This window comes from Leopardus geoffroyi, chromosome C1, assembly GCF_018350155.1.
Source record: "Leopardus geoffroyi isolate Oge1 chromosome C1, O.geoffroyi_Oge1_pat1.0, whole genome shotgun sequence".
Lineage (NCBI taxonomy): Eukaryota > Metazoa > Chordata > Mammalia > Carnivora > Felidae > Leopardus > Leopardus geoffroyi.
The window spans coordinates 50,861,674-50,882,357 of record NC_059328.1 but is presented as its reverse complement, the minus strand read 5'-3'; the positions used below and the strand labels follow the sequence as shown (position 1 = coordinate 50,882,357).

Sequence of the window (20,684 nt, the reverse complement as noted above, 5' to 3'; positions counted from 1 at the left end):
AGTTGGAAGCTTAACTGACTGGGCCACCCAGGTGCCCTAATAGTATTTTTGTTTTTTTTTTATTAATTTTTTTTTTTAACGTTTATTTTTGAGACAGAGAGAGACAGAGTATGAACGGGGGAGGGTCAGAGAGAGAGGGAGACACAGAATCTGAAACAGGCTCCAGGCTCTGAGCCATCAGCACAGAGCCTGATGCGGGGCTTGAACTAATGAACCGCGAGATCATGACCTGAGCCGAAGTCGGACACTTAACCGACTGAGCCACCCAGGCACCCCCCCAATAGTACTTTTAAATGAAGGAACTCTGAGTTCAAAATTTGTTGATGTTACTCATTCCCCTTCTGTACAAATATGCTGTTTATCTTTCATAAAGGAAACAGTGTAACCTTGAAACATCTTGCTCAAGAACAATGGTCATAATCCATTAGTCCTAGTGTTCTTGATGCCAGGGTCCTTGGGTCCCATTTACAACTGGCCCAGGAGTAGCCCACTGTCATTTCCACTTTTGCTGAAATGTCCTTTCCCTTCAGCCTGAATCAGTTTCTTTTCTAGGACACAGAATCTAAGACAGTCCCAACATATATTTTCTAAAAGTTGAAAGAAGATAAACGATTTCTCAAACTCCCTGAAGTAAAATGAACAACTCTGTGCTGCCATAAAATCAGGGTGACCCTCCTAAGTGATAATTCTTTGAGATTTGTAAGACATTTTGAAACAGAGAGAAAAAAGCCCACATTTCTTTCTAGAACTTGTAGTCTAACCTTGCAAGTACAAGGCTACAAAACAAAAAGATGGATTATGAACGAAAGCATGGGAGTCAGACCAAATGGGGGCATATCTCCAGGTCTACCGTGAGTGGGCTCTTGCAAGTTAGTGAACATCATTAGCCCTTGGTCTGTTTGTGGGTAAAAGAAAGCTATAGCCACCTGCACCATAAGACTGAGGAAATGAATGTAGCATACAGTATAGAACCTGGGACCCAGTAAAAATTCAATAAATATGAAATAAAATATCAAGCATTAAAATATGTAAGGAGGGAGGGTTCTCTAAAACTGACTCTCTTCAGGGTGCCTGACTGGCTCAGTCAGAAGAGCACACGAATCTTGATATCGGGGTCGTGAGTTCAAGCCCTATGCTGGATATAGAGATTACTAAAAAAAATTTTAAAAATAAATAATAATAATAATAATAATAATAAAAAACAAACTTAAAAATAAAACTGACTTTCTTCCATTCTCCACCCCCTGGGCGAGTTTACCTACGATTTACTATGAATCAATGGAATACACTTAACATCTTTTTCTGTGCCTTTAGGACTAATTGAATATAGCTCTAGCCTGAAAGAAACCCAATATTAAACAGGATTAAAAGAGAAGTTGCTTCTTTAGTCCCAGACAGCATAATTCAAGTGTGAAGAAAACAGAATATGTTATTCTTTGGAATGGATGGGTCACTCCATACGGAAAAGCTTCCACTACCTCAGAGATCAAGAGTCCTAGAGAAACAAGCACAACACAAGTTGATCCTTTTCACAGTGGCACAAAATATAAATAACACATCTTGAAAAAGAACATCAGATGGAAAATCACCCAGGATTCTCACCAGTTTGGAGCTTTCATTTTCAGGCAATTGTTTCATGCCGTCTTCCTCACTGCTAACAGGTTCAGTACCACTCTGATCCTATAGGACAGTAAGAACAAAATAATAAAAATGTTAATCTTCACTCACACTGCCCAGAACTATATACTCAACCACAGTTGGTTGTTTTATTATTGTAGATACTGTTTCCTCTCTAGAGGCCATTTCTGTTTTCTTCCTTTCCTCTAGAATGCCACCCCCGCTGCTTACAGATATGCCTTAGAAAAAGCTGATCTCTATTTTTTGTTCCAAGGTTGGGCCTGATGGTCTTATTGTTAAATCCCACTCCTTTAGCCAATGCCTTTGTCAGGAATAGGTATGTGATCCAATTCTGCTCAATGAGACACAAAGAGACTTCTGGAAAAGTTCTTCCTTGGTCTTAAAAGAAACATAAGAGGGAAGTCTGGGTGGCTCAGTGGGGTTAAGCATACGACTTTGGCTCAGGTCATGATCTCACAGTTTGTGGGTTCAGGCCGCAGGTTGGGCTCTGTGCTATAGCGTGGAGCCTGGAGCCTGCTTCAAGTTCTGTGTCTCTCTCTCTGCCTCTCCCCTGCTTGCACGCTCTCTCTCTCAAAAATAAAACATTAAAAAATTTTAAATAAATAATAAAAGAAACAGAAGAAGTCTCTCTACCTCCCAAATTAACAAGAAAGCACGAAGCTCAAATTGCCGTGGGCAACCATCCCACAACCACAAGGAAGCCAGCCTTGAAATGAAGCCGACACTGTGACAAAGCACAAGTAGAGAGGGAAAGAGTGGACTCCAATGGCAGAAGTGAGCCACTGCGTCACCTGACCTGAAGTACAGCCTTACTCTTAGCAGCCTTCACAGGAGTGCCAATATATTTACTTATTGTTTCAGCCAGTTAGCTAATCTGTTCCCTCCAGCCCAAACTGTCCGAGATGCTTGTTTATCTTCTGAACAAGATTAAATTACCTGAGATAAGAGACTGTATGTATTTTGTTTATTTCTGAAACTCAAGTACCTATCACTGTGCCTGTTACCTGGAAAACACTGGACAAATCCTGGTTGAACCAACGAATGGAGCACTTGTTTACTTGATGATTATTTTCTGCAGAATTCTAAAAATATTGATTTAATATAAATGAGACATCCTGGAAGAATAAGCCCCATTAAAATTGCAAAACACATCCAGTATCTCCTCAATTGAATTATAACATATTAAATGTTATAGTTAATGAACCAGAGGTTACTTTCTGAGGGTACATAGGGGAGAATAAGGATGATAAATGGAGTATCTATACTTACATTATTTGGATTTTTATATTAGAACACTACTTTCTTGGGATTACTACAAATTTTGTTGGATCGTTTGTAGGGAAAATAGTTTTTAAAGCAAAGATACAGCATTCTTTCGTCTATCAAATGGACAATAGAAAGAGAACATTCAGTATTGATAATGATGTAGAGAAAGAGGAATTTTTACATGCCATTGAAAGAATATAGAATATTCTTTTCAGAAAAAAACATACAAAATATACAGATATATAGAGATATGCATACAGGAAAATATTTGTAGGCATATTGGACAAATTATTTAAATTGCTTACTTCTAGGGGATAAGATTAAAGATTGGGGAATTTTTACATTAGTTATTTCTATACTGTTAGATTATAGAAGAATTGGCACATATTATCGTAAGCTTAAAAAATAAAGGAGAGCTTTGAGAACTATCTAAAAGAAAAAAATCTAAGAAAGCAGCATGATGTTAAATTGGTTGGATCTGGGTTCAAATCGCAACTTTGCCATTTAGAATTATGACTTTCAGCAAGGTTTTTTCTAAGCCTGAGTACTTGCCAGGGGCAGAGAGAGAGAGAGAGAGAGAGAGAGAGAGAGAGAGAAGTGGGGCTCACCCAAAGCAGGGCTCACACTCACCTGAACTGGGGATTGACTGAGCTCACCTGATATGGGACTCGAACTCATGAACCATGAGATTATGACCTGAGCTGGAGTCAGATACTTAAAGACTAAGCCACCCAGGCACCCCGGTTTTTATTATTTTATTTTTTTTAATGTGGGACCAAAGAGTTCTTTTATTTACCTATTTATTTAGTTTAGTTATTTATTTTGAGAGAGAGATAGGAGCAGGGGAGAGGCAGAAAGGAGAGATAGAATCCTAAGCAGGCTCTGTGCATGGGGCTTGATTTCAGGAACCGTGAGATCATGACTTGAGTTGAAACCAAGAGTTGGGCGCTCAACCAACTGAGCCACCCAGGCGCCCTTGAGTATATGTTTTTTTAAACAGATTTAAACATTTAAACAAGTAAAAGTACCAGATTAAAATACTACCCCATCAGGTTGCCTTGAAAATTAATACATTAACAAGCAAAATATCTATTAGCATAACACTGAGTGCAGTTTATTTTTGTTTCCAGCTTTTTGTTGACACAGATTCGTTATCAACCATGTTTCGTGTAGTCTTCGTAACAACCCTATATGGATATGTACCAAGGTTATTCCCATTCATGGATGGGGAAATGATGCATTTTAAGTTAGCTTGCTAATGAATGCCTAACTACTGAGAGGTGAACCCAAGATTCAAAGCTAGGGAAGACTGATATCAAAGGTCCTGCTATTATTAACTATGCTCTAGGCCTTAAGTAAACGATGCTCTTGTTTCTCTTTATTCCTTGTCAGTGTTTTATTTATTTATTAAAAAAAATTTTTTTTAACATTTATTTATTTTTGAGAGACAGAGCAGGAGCAGGGGAGGGGCAGAGAGAGGGGGAGACACAGAATCGGAAGCAGGCTCCAGGCTCTGAGCCATCAGCACAGAGCCCAATGTGGGACTTGAACTCACCAACCATGAGATCGTGACCTGAGCCAAAGTCGGACGCTTAACCACCTGAGCCACCCAGGCGCCCCCCTTGTCAGTGTTTTTAAAAAAACTTTTAAGTTTACTTATTTATTTTGAAAGAGAGAAGAGAGCGAGCAGTAGAGGGGCATAGAGAGAGGGAGACACAGAATCCGAAGCAGGCTTCAGGCTCTGAGCTGTTAGCATAGAGCCCAATGCAGAGCTCGAACTCATGAACCATGAGATCATGAGCTGAGCAGAAACCAAGAGTTGGACGCTAGTCAAGTGAGCCATCCAGATGCCCCAGCACCGAGTGTTGATAACTAATCTTATGGAAAACAGGATTCACAATCTTAAAAAAAGAAATCGTTGCTATTAGACCATTAATTTTTCAACAGTGTTTTAGCATTTGTTAACCAGAAATTTTCATTAGGTAGAATATACTCTTCTCCGTGAATTTTGGGTAACCAAGAAATCACTATGTAAAATAAACATGCCCAAGTTAAGAAACAAAACTTGAGAATATAGAGATTTTCAGTTGTTTTTTTTTGTTTTTGTTTTTTTTTTTTTTGAGACAGTGAGAGACAGAGCATGAGCAGGGGAGGGGCAGAGAGAGAGGGAGACACAGAATTGGGAGCAGGCTCCAGGCTCTGAGCTGTCAGCACAGAGCCCGACGCGGGGCTCGAACCCACGGACCGCGAGATCATGACCTGAGCCGAAGTTGAATGCTCTACCGACTGAGCCACCCAGGCGCCCCGAGATTTTCAGCATTTTAAACAGTAAGTTCTAGAGACAGAAAAATTCAGAAGAAATGAATTAGACTTTCAAAAACTAGTACTTAATCTATGGAAAACCGTTAATGCCCCAAATACTTAGTGTTCGCAACTGCTGCACACTAAATTGTAGAACAAAACACACTAAACACTAGAAGTTACTCTTCTAGTAACTCTGCAAATAGCCACCTCCTCTGATCCCAAATGAAAGGAGGTTGTCATCAGAATGGTGGTCAGCTGATGCCATTCTTTTATTTATGCATGTATCTTCTTGGGGAAAGCAACTAATGTTTAAATAAGTCAGAGGAATCTTACATTTCTTGGCAATATGAGTATAGAAGTGAGATTTTCTTGGTCTTTATCAAATGAATACTAAAGTTGGGGAGAAATCAGTTGTTTGATGCTTCAACTTTGAAAATGTAAGAAAACATGGGCAAGGAAGTCTCAGTTGCAAATGGTCTACACATCCTTTAAGATTTGGGGGTGCCTGGGTGGCTCAGTCAGTTGGGTGTTCAAGTCTTGATATCAGCTCAGACTACAATCCCAGGGTCATGTGATCAAGCCCCATGTTGGGCTCCATGCTGAGTGTGGAGCATGCTTGGGATATTCTCTCTCTCTCTCTCTCTCTCTGCCAACCCCGCCTCCCTGCTCATGTGCACATACTTGCACACGCTCTCTCTCTTGCACACTCTAAAAAAAGATTTGAATAAAAACAAAAAAGAATACCCTTTACATCTACACGTACAGAATTATCACACAGAGCCATGTCTCAAATGTCACTTATTCCATAAATCCTTTCTTCTTCTTATCTGGAAGACAGCTCTTTTTCTTCTAACCTCACTTAACATTTTTCCTGAATTTCCTATGTCACTTAATTTGTATCCTAATTACATATATATGGAATTGATCTTCCTGATGAGACTGAAACATTCTTGAATCTAACATCTGTGCCTCGTTCATTTCCTTTGAGCCTTCTTTTTATTCAACCTAGGTCTGTCTCATTTCAAAGTCAATGCTCTTTTTAACTCTACCATGAACCCCTTCTAAAGCTTTTCCTCTGTTTTTAGTTACTGGTTTAGCTTGAGATGGTTCTATAGAGGAGGATTTGAAATAAAAATCTAGATGGAGAGGAGTCAGGTAAAAAAAGGAAGTTGGAATTGAGAGAGGTTAACAATAAAGCATGTACTTTCCTAGGAGAGTTCATGTTTATAGAAGAGTTTTCATCCTTCAATGAGGCACAGAACAAAACAATGTAGGTTCTGTTCTGAAAACAGAATGGTTCACATGTGTTAGGCAACCTTTAAAATACCCCGCTGACCAGGAGCTTAGAAATGAGCAATCAGTCAGAGATGGGAAGAGGAAAATAGGTCAGCAAGCATGACTTCCAAAGTCCAATTGTATCACGGTGGTTTGAAGACCATCTGGCTGGTGGATGGTGGCCCAGTGACACCCAAGATGATTCAGCTAATTTGGATAATGGGTGTTCCCTTCCTTTCTTTCTTGCTGATCCTCAAACCACCTGTCCAAAGTTGTCTGGGCGGCCAAGGCTGCTCAAAGAGAATGACCTTTTCCCATGAAGATCACAGGTAGTAGATTCTGTGGTGAATTATGTTTTAAAGATGAATGAAAAGAGGGGCGCCTGGGTGGCCCAGTCGGCTGAGTGTCCAACTTCGGCTCAGGTCATGATCTCATGGTTTGTGGGTTCAAGCCCCGCATTGGGCTCTGTGCTGACAGCTCAGAGCCTGGATCCTGCTTTGGATTCTGTGTCTCCTTCTCTCTCTGCCCCTCCCCCACTTGTGCTCCATCTCTCTCTCTCAAAAATAATTTTTTAAAAAAGATGAATGAAAAGAAAAAGTAAGGCTCATGATTGTATGTTTGCCACAGATTTTACCTAAATAAATAAATAGGCTGATGAGAAATGCTGTTCAATTCTCAGACGTTCCTTCCAAACCTTCAGGAAGTTCTAAACTCCCTAAACTCCTTCCCTGGGGTCCTCCAAAATCTACATAAAGTGGTGATAGTTTTTATTTTTATACTACTTAATTTTTTTCATACCCACCACTATAGTTTTCCCCAACCAGATAATGACATTATGAGAGAAGGAATTTATGTTTTTATTTGAGAGGTTATCAATAAATTAGTTAAGGATATTACTGTAGATTGGAAAAACTGCACTTTTTCCAATTTAATTTAATTGGAAATTTAATTCCAATTTAATTTCCAATTTAATTTTTTAGTTAAAAAAATTTTTTAATTACATGTATTTATTTATTTTTAAATTTACATCCAAGTTAGTTAGCATATAGTGCAGTAATGATTTCAGGAATAGAATCCAGTAATTCATCCCCTATGTATAACACCCAGCGCTCATCCCAATAAGCGTCTTCCTTAATGTCCCTTGCCCATTTAGCCCTTCCAGCAACCCTCAGTTTATTCTCTATATTTAAGAATCCCTTTTGTTTGTCCCCTTCCCTGTTTTTATATTATTTTTCTTCCCTTTCCTTATGTTCATTTGTTTTATATCTTAAATTCCACATGAGTAAAGTCATATATTTGTCAGAAAAACCACACTTCTGATTTAAAAAAAATTTTAATGTTTTTATCTTATTTTTGAGAGAAAGAGAGAGACGGAGAGACAGAGAGTTGGGGAGGGGCAGAGAGAAAGGGAGACAGAATCTGAAGCAAGCTCCAGGCTCTGAGCTGTCAGTGCAGAGCCCTACGTGGGGCTTGAACTCACAGACTGTGAGATCATGACCTGAGTGGAAGTCGGATGCCTAACTGACTAAGCCATCCAGATGCCCCAAAACCACACTTCTGATTCGTTAAATGCTCCATAGCGTTGTTCCCTTACTTCTTCATTTACCATGACAAAACGGTTTATTAATATACAAAAATAAAGCTATTTTCATTATTATTATTATTTTTTTAATGTTTATTTTTTTTGAGAGAGAAGCAGAGTGTGACCAGGGGTAGGCAGAAAAGAGGGAGACATAGAATCTGAAGCAGGCTCCAGACTCTGAACTGTCAGCGCAAAGCCCGACGTGGGGCTTGAACTCATGAACCATGAGATCATAACCTGAGCTGACGCTGGATGTTTAACTGAGTCATGTAGGTGCTCCCTTTTAAGATTTTACTAAGCAAATTAAAAAAACAAAACAGCAACTATACCTCCTTTAAACAATTGAAAGTTTTTTAAAAATAAAGCTTATATTGGTTTAAATTTTATCATGCCCACATTTCCCAAACTCAATGCTCTCTTCCAAAAAAACCACAGGATGATTTATTTGTCTCATTGCCAGCCTAAATTCACAAATATTTCTTTCTGCAAAGTCATGTTGACTAGATGTGACAAATTGAATTTCTTTCTTCTACTCCCATCGTAAGCATATTTTCTAGGCTACTCAGAATTCCAGTAAGGTAGTACACAATTAAAGATAAAATAGGAATTATGCTAATAGCACTCCCTGGGTAATCAACCTGTCCATTCTTTATGAGGCCTGCCTCATCTCACTTAGTATTCAAAAAAGCACAACTTCTGAGAAAGAAAAAAATTAAAGCTCTTGCTTCTATAAAGATACTCTAAAAGATTCAGCCTGCCTTGTCGAGGACTGTAATATCTTACAACCCAAGTATACTTGAGCCTTGAGCACCTCTTCCAAGACCACAACAGTGACTTCCTAATTGGGTTTCCCTCTCTGAGATATCCTTGACATGCTATTAGACTAACCTACCTGAAGTAGAGCCCTGATCGGACTATTTCACTGTTCAAAATGCCTTCAACAGCTCTGAGTACCGAATACATGAAAATCAAACCTTCTGAGATTTTTTTTTTTAAGTTTATTTTTTTGAGGGGGGGGAGATACAGAGTGCAAGTGGGGGGAGGGGCAGAGAGAGAGGGAGACACAAAACTCAAAGCAGTCTCCAGGCTCTGAGCTGTCAGCACAGAGCCTGACACAGGGCTTGAACGCACGAACTGTGGGATCATGACCTGAGCTGAAGTTGGATGCTTAACCCACTGAGCAACCCAGGTGCCCCCAAACCTTCTGAGATTTAAATTCAAGCCTCTCATTTGATCTTGATTTACTTTTCAAACCCCATCTTCTATTACTCCCTTTCACATACCATTACTCTTCTCCCCATTCCAAACCCTTATTTTTCTTATTTCCATGTTTTTGTTTATACTATTTCCACATTCTTATCTAACCATATTCATATTTTAAAATCCAATCTACTCATCAGAAATAGCTTACCAGGAAATAATATTCATCTTCTCTGAACTCGTCTTAAAGCTTTATCTTTTAGGACACCTTGTTTTAGTAATATACATGTGTTATTTTCCTTATAAGACTAGAAGTTCTTTGAGGTTAAGACACTTTGTGCATGATCTACAAAGTGGATATATGATAAGTAGTAGCAGAATAAATTAAATCAATAAGAAGTATCCAACACTGAAATGAAGCATCAAGGATACAGTAGAAAAGCCTAAATATGGTTCACCCCGGGTGCCTGGGTGGCTCAGTCTGTTAAGCGTCCAACTTCGGCTCAGTTCATTATCTCACAGTTGGGGAGTTCGGGCCCCACGTTGGGCTCTGTGCTGACAGCTCAGAGTCTGGAGCCTGCTTCAGATTCTGTGTCTCCCTCTTTCTTGCCCCTCCTCGGCTCACACTCTGTATCTGTCTCTCTCTCTCTCAAAATGCCCCTCCTCCACTCACACTCTAAACATTAAAAAAAAAAGCCTTAATCACCCCATTCACTTATTCAACAAATACTAAAATTTTTTTTTTTAATGTTTATTTACTTTTGAGAGACAGTGCATGAGCAGGGGAGTGCAGAGAGACAGAGAGGGAGACACAGAATCTGAAGCAGGCTCCAGGCTCTGAGCTGTCAGCACAGAGCTGGATGTGGGGCTTGAACTCACGGACCGCGAGATCATGACCTGAGCCAAAGTCAGACACTCAACTGACTGAGTCACCCAGGTGCCCCAAATTATTCAACAAATATTAAGCAAGTGCCATATGCTAGGATCTGAGAATAAAGTGGTCAAGAAGATAGTAGGCCAGCCTGCCAGAAGTTTATAATTTAGTGTGGTGCATATAGTCCTACATTCTTAAAATGTTGAGCTGGTGAGAGAACTATAAGCAATAAAATCCTAGTTGAGAAAAAATCCTCATTGAGAAACTCATTTAGAAATGGGTCTCTCTTGGGGCGCCTGGGTGGCGCAGTCGGTTAAGTGTCCGACTTCAGCCAGGTCACGATCTCGCGGTCCGTGAGTTCGAGCCCCGCGTCAGGCTCTGGGCTGATGGCTCAGAGCCTGGAGCCTGTTTCCGATTCTGTGTCTCCCTCTCTCTCTGCCCCTCCCCCGTTCATGCTCTGTCTCTCTCTGTCCCAAAAATAAATAAACGTTGAAAAAAAAAAAATTAAAAAAAAAAAAAAGAAATGGGTCTCTCTTTTCTATAAGGCCCAGGTGACATCACATAAAGGACAATTTTTACTTTTTAAATGAACTATGAATATTACTTAACTATGAAGGGAGTTAAGATTACTGAAGGGAATGATGTGAGATGAAGTTAGTCATAATATCTCACATTTCAACACTTATTATATTCCAGGTGCTATGCATTATTTTATTCATTTTGAACAATAGAAAACTTGAAGTTCTGTTTTCTGTGTGTGTGTGTGTGTGTTTTAAGTAGGCTTCATGCCTAGCACAGAATCCCAACATGGGACTTGAACTCACAACCCTGAGATCAAGACCTGAACTGAGATCAAGAGTCAGACACTTAACCAACTGAGCCACCCAGGTGCCCCTGGAGGAGTCTTTCAAAAAGCAATCCTTCAAGAAATTATTGGTTGTGAATTAATAAGGAGGAAGTGGAGAGTCAACCCAGATGGAAGAAACAATAGGAATAAAGACATAAGTGTTGGAGAGACCAAGATATGTGTGTATGGGGGGGTGGGGGGTGGGTGGGTGGCATGAACAGATACATGGAGAGGGTCTAGTGCTTTACTATGCATTAATGAGAAAGGAAGGCTCATTAGCAGAAGTTGGGGAGGTAAATACAAAGCCTTAATTCCAACTTTGAAACAAAGATCTGCTAGGCAAGAGTTATAAAAGAATTCTGACCAAGAGAACAAATACAGTAATATAGTAAGAAAATAAACCCTGTGTTGTATGCACCTGTTGAAAATGGAAGATGCTCGAAGCTGGGACTTTTGCTTTAGGGCTGTAACAATAGAAGTAGAATCACAACTGTAATGAGTTCTTCCTGTTTGCCAAGAATAATGCTAAGTATTTTATAAACATTCAATTCTTCCAACAAATTCATAGAATTATTATTATCAATCCCCCCTTTAAATGTGAGGAAATGGAAGTTTATAGTGTTTAACTGGCTCAAGTTCACTCTGCTAGTAAATGACAGAACAAAGATTAGGACTCGGATGTGTCTGAATTCCAAGCTTATGTTCTTAATCACTGTACCATACAGCTGCCCCAGTATTACAATTACCAAGAGTATAGCAGCAGAAATGCTAATAGTCCCTTATATATATGTATAGAGCTGCATGGATTATCAAGTAGTTTTACCTACATTTAGTGCTTGATCCTCATAACTACCTGCTGACACAGATGAGGAAGGTTATGAGTGTGGCTTTTACAGAAAAAACAAGACTCTGAGAAAGTACTTTAACAAGGCCGTCTTGTTAAAGAATCCACAAGAACCCACATCTTCAGACTTCTTGTCCAATGTTCTTTTAGCACTCTTGTTCACTATGCCGGCACACAACTGCATGAAGGGATTTTGTTCTCTGCTATATCCTTGGTGTTTAAAACAGTATCTGACACACAATAAGGGCTGAATAAATATTTGCTCACTAAAGGAATGAATATAAGATCCCATTAGTGTATAATAATAGTGCTGTTCACTATGCTAACTGTTATCAGGTCCAACTTACTAATGATAAGGTTATATTTCATCTGTTTGGTGATGATTTAAAATTTTTTTTTTTTAACGTTTATTTATTTTTGAGACAGAGAGAGACAGAGCATGAACAGGGGAGGGGCAGAGAGAGAGGGAGACACAGAATCTGAAACAGGCTCCAGGCTCTGAGCTGTCAACACAGAGCCCGACGCGGGGCTCGAACTCACGGACCGTGAGATCACGACCTGAGCCGAAGTCGGACGCTTAACCGACTGAGCCACCCAGGCGCCCCTGTTTGGTGATGATTTAAATGAGCGAGCGCTTTCAGCGATACGTCACATGAGTCATGCTTGAGTACTTACTAAAAACAGCTGAGGAGGGGAAAATGCATAGTGACAGGGTCACAAAATCGAGAGGGAAGGGGTAAGGAAGCAGGCAGGAGAGCAGAGACATCTCTAGACTTTACTGGCCACCCGGAGCAGGGCTATCACTCACCATTTGGTGGCAGTTTTTGGAGGCCAACAGTCTACAGAAAAACTAAAAAAAACCCCTCTTTATAATTCAATTCATATATTCAATTATAATATAATAAAATGTATTTTTTACTGGTGACTAAATGATTAGAGCCATTTCTGTGGTTAGCATAGTTAAGAAAATGAAAAGCATAGCTAATTTGTATAATATACTTAAAAATTGAGTTAAATATACTTAAAATATTTGAATAAACAGTTTACATTAATTGAGCATTTACTCTGCACCATGAGCTGTACTAAATGCTGTGTGTGTGTGGGGAGGGGGATGTGTATTTTTATATATATATATATAACTTCCTTAGCTCTTTACAAGTCTATGAATGTTTGGTAGTAATACCTCCAGGTACAGATGAGGAAGTTGATGTTGAATAACATACCTCCCTCTGGGCATTTGGATATAGTATTTAGCCTCTCCAGACCCCACCCTCTTCTTCTGTAATGTAGAAATAATAATGCTGTCTCTCAGAGGACTGGATGTAAGTGGGATAGGAGATCACATTTTGAAGGCCTTTAAGACAGTGTTTGACACAGTAGACTCAAGATTCAATCATCCCCTTAAAATTCAGTTCCAAAGCGATTTTTTAAAAGTTTATTTATTTATTTTGGGAGGGAGGGAGAGAGAGAGAGAAGAAGAGAAAGAAAGAGAGAGGGAGAGAACACGAGCAGGGAAGGGGGCAGAGAGAGAGAGGGAGAGAGAAAATCCCAAGTGGGCTCTGTGTCCCATGCAGGGCTTGATCTCACCAACTGTGAGATGACCTGAGCCGAAATCAGGAATCAGATGCTTAACTGACTGAGCCACTCACCAGGTGCCCTCAAGGGGATATTTTGATGGGAACATTCATAACTAACAATACTATAGAAAAAAAAATTATTCTAAAATATGATTCCCCTTATTCCCCCCACTCCCTCCAAAAGATTTATATGGCGTTCTGTAAAGATGAAAATATTAGGAATTAAGTACTAGCATTTATTGAGTAGCTATTGTGTGTCAGGCACAAGATATGTCTTATTTAATCCTAACAAGCCTATGAGGTGAAACTATTGTTACCTCCCTACATAGAAATAAAGGGAGGACAGAAGAGGTGCTCTAACTATCCAAGGCCAGGTGTCTAGAATAGTTACACTAGGATTTGAACTGAAGAGTATGGCTCTGGGGTCCTTCCTTTCTACCAACATGCTAACTGCCTTAGGTCTTAGAGTGAAAATACCCATTGCTGGCAAGCTTTGGCTACATGGCAATTGGTAGAGAGTCAATACCTATCAATACAATCTTTCGTGATACAAATTGGTCAATATAAGTAAAGATTTTGAACATATTATACAGCTTATGACTCAGCAATTGTACACTGGGGGAAATCTATGCTATAGAAATAAAGGCACTGTTACCTAATAATTCTCTCTCTCACACATACACACTCACAATGTTTATTTTGGTATCCTTTTACTGGCCAAGCCTTGGAAAATCATCTGGACATCTGTCAGTTGGAAATAATAGAGTATACCAAAATACGGCCATGATATTAAGCAAAAAAATAATTTTTTAATGAATAGAATCTATACCAGAAGCATGTATACTATGCATTTCAGATGTAACCTATCTAAAATCAACCTCTTAGTTTCCACTTCTCTGCTGAAGAGCAGCTATTCTTCAAGAGACTAAGAAAAGGCACCACCACCCACCTTCTTGCTCAAGCCAAAAATCTAGGTTTGTGCATGAGTCTCTGGTTCTCCTCAGCTTCCACATTTAATCAATCAAGTCTGATTCACCATCTAAAACTCCAAAAATCCACTCACTTTTCTTTGCCTCCAATACCCAGCCACCATCTGCATCTAACTGCAATCAGGCCTCACGGTGTCTGATGTCTTTTGGCGTATTACTTTTACTTTCCCATAGTCCATTCTCTACCCCGTGGACTGTACATCAAGTCGTTTCATTCCCCCATCACAAACCCTGCAGTGGCTTCCAGCGCACAGAGGATAAAACCCAAACTTCTCACTCTGACTCACAAAGCTCTTGCCCCATACCAGTCTCCAGGCTCCCAATACGCCTCCAGCCATATCCCTCAAATGCTCCAGCTCATTCTCACTTGAGAGTTATTTCTGTTCCCTCTGCAAAGAAAGCTCTCCCCCTTTATCTTTGTGTTTGGCTCCTTCTTATCATTTTGACCTCATTTACATTTCCCCTGTCCAAGAGGACTACCCTGACACTAACCAAAGTGTTACTTTGGATCACAAGCTACTTGCCTTATTTTAATTCTCTCCAAGTCACAGACCACTGTTGATAATTCTCTTGGTGTATTTATTCATTAATTTCCTTATTAGAATGTAAGCTGAACCACAGCAAGGAGCCTTCTGTTTTATTCACACCTATGTCTCTAACACCTAAGACCATTTGATGCATAATATGCACTTCTCGAATGCTGGCTGAATGAAAAGAATGTGTACTGTACAATCAGGTTTTTACTAAAAGAGACACTACTCACATATAGCTGTTTATTTTTGCGGTAGAAGAAAAGGAGAAAATATGGAAAGATACTAAACAGTAAATATTAACTTCCTTGGGGAGGTAGGGAAAGGAAAATTAACTTTTTCTTGTAGTAACTGTATGATTTGACTAGTTACAATACGTATTTTTTTTTCTTTTTGGAATTAAAAAATAAAAAAAAAATATACAGAGAATGTAATATTCCCTCAGCTGAGGAGACACTTGATTATATAGCTAGTTAGCTATCTAATGTACATCTATCTGTCTACTTCTAGAAGCAGATCAGCAGATCAATGTGATGGCAATCTTGTACTAGTAATTTCTCCATTAACAGGTTATTTAAAGATAATTCTGATCATAGGTATTAAAGTATTTCAAAAACATAAAGAAAGAGGTACTGACAGCTACCAGAGGGGAAGGGGTGTGAGGATGGAGGACAGGTGATGGGGATTAAGGACGGCACTTGTGATGAGTGGCTGGTGTGGTACGGAAGTGTTGAATCACTAACTTGTACATGTGACACTAACACTACACTGTATGTTAACTAGCTGGAATTTATTTAAAAAAAAAATTTTTTTTTAACGTTTATTTATTTTTGAGACAGAGAGAGACAGAGCATGAACGGGGGAGGGGCAGAGAGAGGGAGACACACAATCGGAAGCAGGCTCCAGGCTCTGAGCTGTCAGCCCAGAGCCCGACACGGGGCTCGAACTCACGGACCGTGAGATCGTGACCTGAGCCGAAGTCGGATGCTCAACAGACTGAGCCACCCAGGCGCCCCTAACTAGCTGGAATTTAAATAAAAACTCAAAAAAAATCATTTTTCCAATAAATTTTGAAATGCTCTGTTAGGACAAATTATAGATCAAGAAGAAACTTGAAGGAACTTTGAGGAAAGCAATACTTATATGTTAAGTTCTAATGTCTTTGATATTACTTTATAATCATACCTCAAATACTTTCTAATTAGGGAAATTTCCTATTTAGCACATTCCGTGAATTTTGAATACCAGGTACTGACAATCAAAAATGCTAGAATTGGAAAAAATAATCACGACAGATCCATCTAAGTTACGGCAAACTCATTAGGAGCCATTTTACCTCAACAGAAGATGGGTAACTTGATGGTAATGGAAACGGAGCAACGGCCATCTGATTGACTGCATCTTCATTTCTGTGGATGTGAAAATAGGCAGAATCAGTACACACCAAATGCTAAGTTTCTGGCTCAAGATACAACCATTTCCTCTGTTGAAAATGCATACACAGCACCTTAGAATAAAAAATATGTACAGATGTATACTGGTTTTAAGCATGCAAACCTATTAAGCACAAAAAGGGATGTATTACCCCAGGGACAATAAGACGTGATTATTAGTGACAGAAAATGATGATGTTAGGGGTTAGCTAGATCCTGCTTACTAAGTCAGGATCATTTTGGAAAGACATCAACTCTTTCAGCACTGTCGAGTGTAAGTTTTTTGAATGGCCGTGTGTAACCTCTAGGCCCATTAATGTCCAGACCATTTTGTTCTTTGAACTGGAAAGGTTCCCGGTTCCCTCACTTGGTTTCTAACTTTGTTATGCCAAATGAAGGTCGATGGGATGTGTATGACAGGCCCTGCATGGGTGGGCACTGTGAGGAGGAGTGATGGATGGGGAGAGCAGAGATCCAGACAAATGTGGGTCAATCCCACTCCTCCTCATCCTAATGGGAGCAGAGAAGGTGGGAGCTAAAACTTCATCACCAGGGTCACAGGTACAGAACAACTCCTAGAATACCAGTTCTGATTATTTGGGCCCATTTCCATGACATTACCAGCAAATGATAGGTGGTGATTTCGTGGGAGATTTAACCTTTACTATTCATTCATGATGCATAACCAGTAATAATTATCTCAAGATTTATGTGAAGTTTGACTTTAGGTTTCACAACATAAACCAAGGAAGATCACGAAAACGCTTCTTCCTGGTACGTAAAGCTCTAAGACTGTTCACAGATCTCTCTCCATATGACCAGTATATCCAGGATAGCCACTCCCTGACTTGGTATGGCATTCAAAATCCAAACCCAATGTATTTTTTACTTCTCACCAATAGGAAAAATACATTGGTCCATGCCATTCCTGCTTTGGTGCTTTAATCATATCACTGCATTTACCTGAATTGTCTTTCTTTATTAAATTTCTAATCCACCCATCCTTCTCCTCCAGTGTGAGTTCAATAACCTCAATTAAGTGAATTATTCCCTTATGTTAAAAGACTATCTCTATATTGATGTCTTCCAAATTCATATGGTTAGCCCAGGTCTTTTTCTGAGCTTAATATCCGCATATCTAACTCCTACTTTATATTTCCACCGGATGTCTTACAAACATCTCAAATAAAATAATCTCTTTATCCCACTAGTCGCCAGAGGGTTCCATGATCAATCCTCCTCACTTGAGTAAATATCAACAAGGTCTGCCCCACTGTTCAACCAGGAACTGGGGAGTCATTCTTGAAACCTCTAACCCCTCAGCTGTATATCCAATCAAGAAGCCTTGTTAATTCTACCTTCAAAATGTATCTTGAGTCTTTCCACTATTATCATTTCTTACCAGAGTTAACGTTAAGAGCAATCTATTTCTCCAGTCTATTCTTCACCCAGCAGCGTTATTATGGTTCTAATACATAAATCTGGTTATATTTCTATCCTCTGCTTAAAATACCCCTATGGCTTATTATACTTAGGATCAAGTCCACAATTGTTAGGGAGGCTGTAAGGCCTTGAGCAATCTGTCTCAGCCCCCATCTCTGGCTTGTTCTCTCTTCTCCTGGCTCACTTGGCTCTAGTCTAGTTACATGAGCTTTCCTCCCATTTTTCAGCTGAGCCAAGCTCCATCCACCTCAGGGTACTAGCTAGCCCTATTCTCTTCCGCTCTGCTCAGCCATTGCCCAAATCCTTCGTCTGATTTATATTCTTACTTCTTTTTCCTAGCTGACCATAAACATCATTTCCTCAAATAAGCCTTCTAGGACCTCCACTATATGCATATGGCACCCTATACAATAATTGTAGTTATTATCTTTCATAATTTACCTAACTGATCTGCATAAACATGTGCTTCTAGATGGTAAGCACTCCGAGGACAGGAACCATGTCCTTCCTACTCTCTCTTACATTAACTAGGGCAAACAGTGCCTGGCAAACAGTCTGTACTTAACACAGTTGTTAAGTGAACTGAACTGCAAGAAGTCTAGGCTGATGTAAATTTTATGTGGAAATAGGCAGAGTATATATAAATAAAGAGATGAAGTCTAGGTACCATTCCTTATTCTAACCTTCTAAGGTTCTTGGATTATCTAGCATATGAGTCAAACCAAAGCAAGAGGGAGAAAAACTAGAACCATAAAGTGACACAGCATATGAAGAATGTATCTAGTTTTTCTGACCGCATCACAGATGCCTTGAGCATGCACTATTACATTAAGAGATGGCTATTGTTTTTCAGGGAGTACAATCCATTCCTCAGCAGTTTGCTCATACACAGAAGAAGCGATCAGTTACCTCTGGATAAGTAACAGCATTTCAAAGTGGTAATTCCCTTTCACATTCATTTTCCTCCACTGAATAACACAATAGAACTCAGCTCTAGCTTAGAGCTGAAAGCCAACAGGACACGTCTGCTCCAGACTCAGAACTCACAGGGCAGAGTACATTTGGCAGTAATTAAGCAGATGGCTTTTCATACTTCTTTCAAAGGTTACCGGCATTAAAAATATGGCTGCACATAAATTCTTATTGAGAAGTCATGATTACCTGGACCAAGTTACTTCAAATCAGCCAAGTTATCCCTTCATAATTTAATGGTTTTCTCCAAATGAGTATGACTTTAATGGCCTTTAAATTCTATATTAATTTTTTTAAACTTCACAAAATAGAACACTACAATTACTCTCAATGGAGAGAAAAAAGTGCTTTAAAAAGTTATAGTTCATAATCCTTTATAATCCACTTACCAGGGAGTGTTCACACACCTCCACGTCAAGTAAGCAAAGACCTGACAATTTTCAAGAGAAATGAGTAGGAAGAGGGAAGCCAAAGGACAGAAGGCATTCACACTTCAAACAAGCAGTCAGCTTGAATGACTTCTGGGGACCCTTTGGCCCTTCCTCTCCTGTGATTCTCACAAGGAATAAAATCTATTTGCTTCATAATTTACCTTTCCTTTCCAATATAATTAGTGTAAGTTTCTTAGGCCCAGGCGCCCCATACAAGACACAATCAGAAATTGTAATTGCTTATTGGTATTTTCATAATTATCGTCAACAGCTGTTGAGAGAGATAATGGAGTGCTACCATGGGTAAGAGAATACTTTTCCAGAGTACAGAGCCCTGTATGTATATGTCTGTATCACTGTATTTTTCATGCTCTATTAAAATTACCTGTGCTGTCCTCTCTCCCCCTTGAAGCCCAGGGATGGGATCTTATCTTTTTGCATCCCTCCAGCTTGTAGGAGGTAGGGGTACTGTCAGAGTACTCCTGTCAGAGTACTACAGAGTAGTACTGTACAGAGTACTGTCAGAGTACTACCTGACAGAGTAGGGGTACTATAAACGTCTGTTGAATAAAGGTGATCTTAACAAGGCAGGAAAAAGACATGGAAACAGAACTATCAAAACTATGCCCTGTGTTTTTTCAAGCTGCTTCAATGAGTTAATGATAGTGTACTGCCTCTAGCCAGGCAGCTATCAGTACTTGCCACATTAAGGGACATTTCTTGGGGTGTCTGCCTAGCTCACAGTAATTCCCTGAATGGGCCAGAGGAGCAATGTCTACATTGTGTAACAATGACAGCCTGCCTCAACCTTAGTGGATGGAGGGAGAAAACACCTGTCTCAGTTTGGGCCAATCAGATTCTTTCCCAGGGACTCAAAATTTAGGACACAGAGATCAGGAATGTAGTAGCTAGATAATAACAAATGAAGTGCTCAAGGCTAAAGAGGGGGTTGAGAAATTGCTTCTGACATCTCTGGAGTCATCCTGATTTCTTCAGTCTTAGATGTAAAGCCCCTTCTTAAGAGCCCCCGAGACATCCTTGTATTCTTACAATGCATTCTCCTTTATTTTTTTTAAATGTTTATTTATTTTGAGAGAGAGGGGTGGGGTGGGGGAGAGGGATAGGATGGAGCAGAGAGAGAGAGGGAGAGAGAGAATCCCAAGCAGGCTCTGTGTTCTCAGCATAGAGCCTGATGCGGGCTTCAATCTCATGAATCATGAAATCATGCACTGAGCTGAAGCCATGAGTCTGGTGCTTAACCATCAGAGCCACCCAGGTGCCCCCTGCATTCTCATTTAATTTAAGCTGGCTAGCATTTACTAATTAGAGTAAACTCAATAATACAGCTCTGATTTTGTTTTGAATACATTTAGTTTATTTAACAAATATTTATACTAGGGGTACAAAGATGAAGAAAACATCATTTCTGCCTTTGATGGTATTAGCCATTAGTAAGGAATATAGCTATATAAGTAAATG

General features: G+C 39.6%; 1 protein-coding gene across 5 annotated transcripts in view; it reads right to left on the bottom strand.

Annotated features, from left to right (window-relative positions):
- The window catches only part of PATJ (PATJ crumbs cell polarity complex component), a 364,334-nt gene that overhangs the window by 91,909 nt on the left and 251,741 nt on the right, over positions 1 to 20,684 (bottom strand). For all 5 annotated transcript variants that reach the window (XM_045477622.1, XM_045477623.1, XM_045477626.1 and 2 more), the window contains 2 exons: positions 16,263 to 16,335; positions 1,603 to 1,680 (listed from right to left, as the gene is read on the bottom strand). In XM_045477622.1, coding sequence (XP_045333578.1) covers positions 1,603 to 1,680; positions 16,263 to 16,335 — 151 coding nt within the window. The remainder of the gene's footprint in view (positions 1 to 1,602; positions 1,681 to 16,262; positions 16,336 to 20,684) is intronic.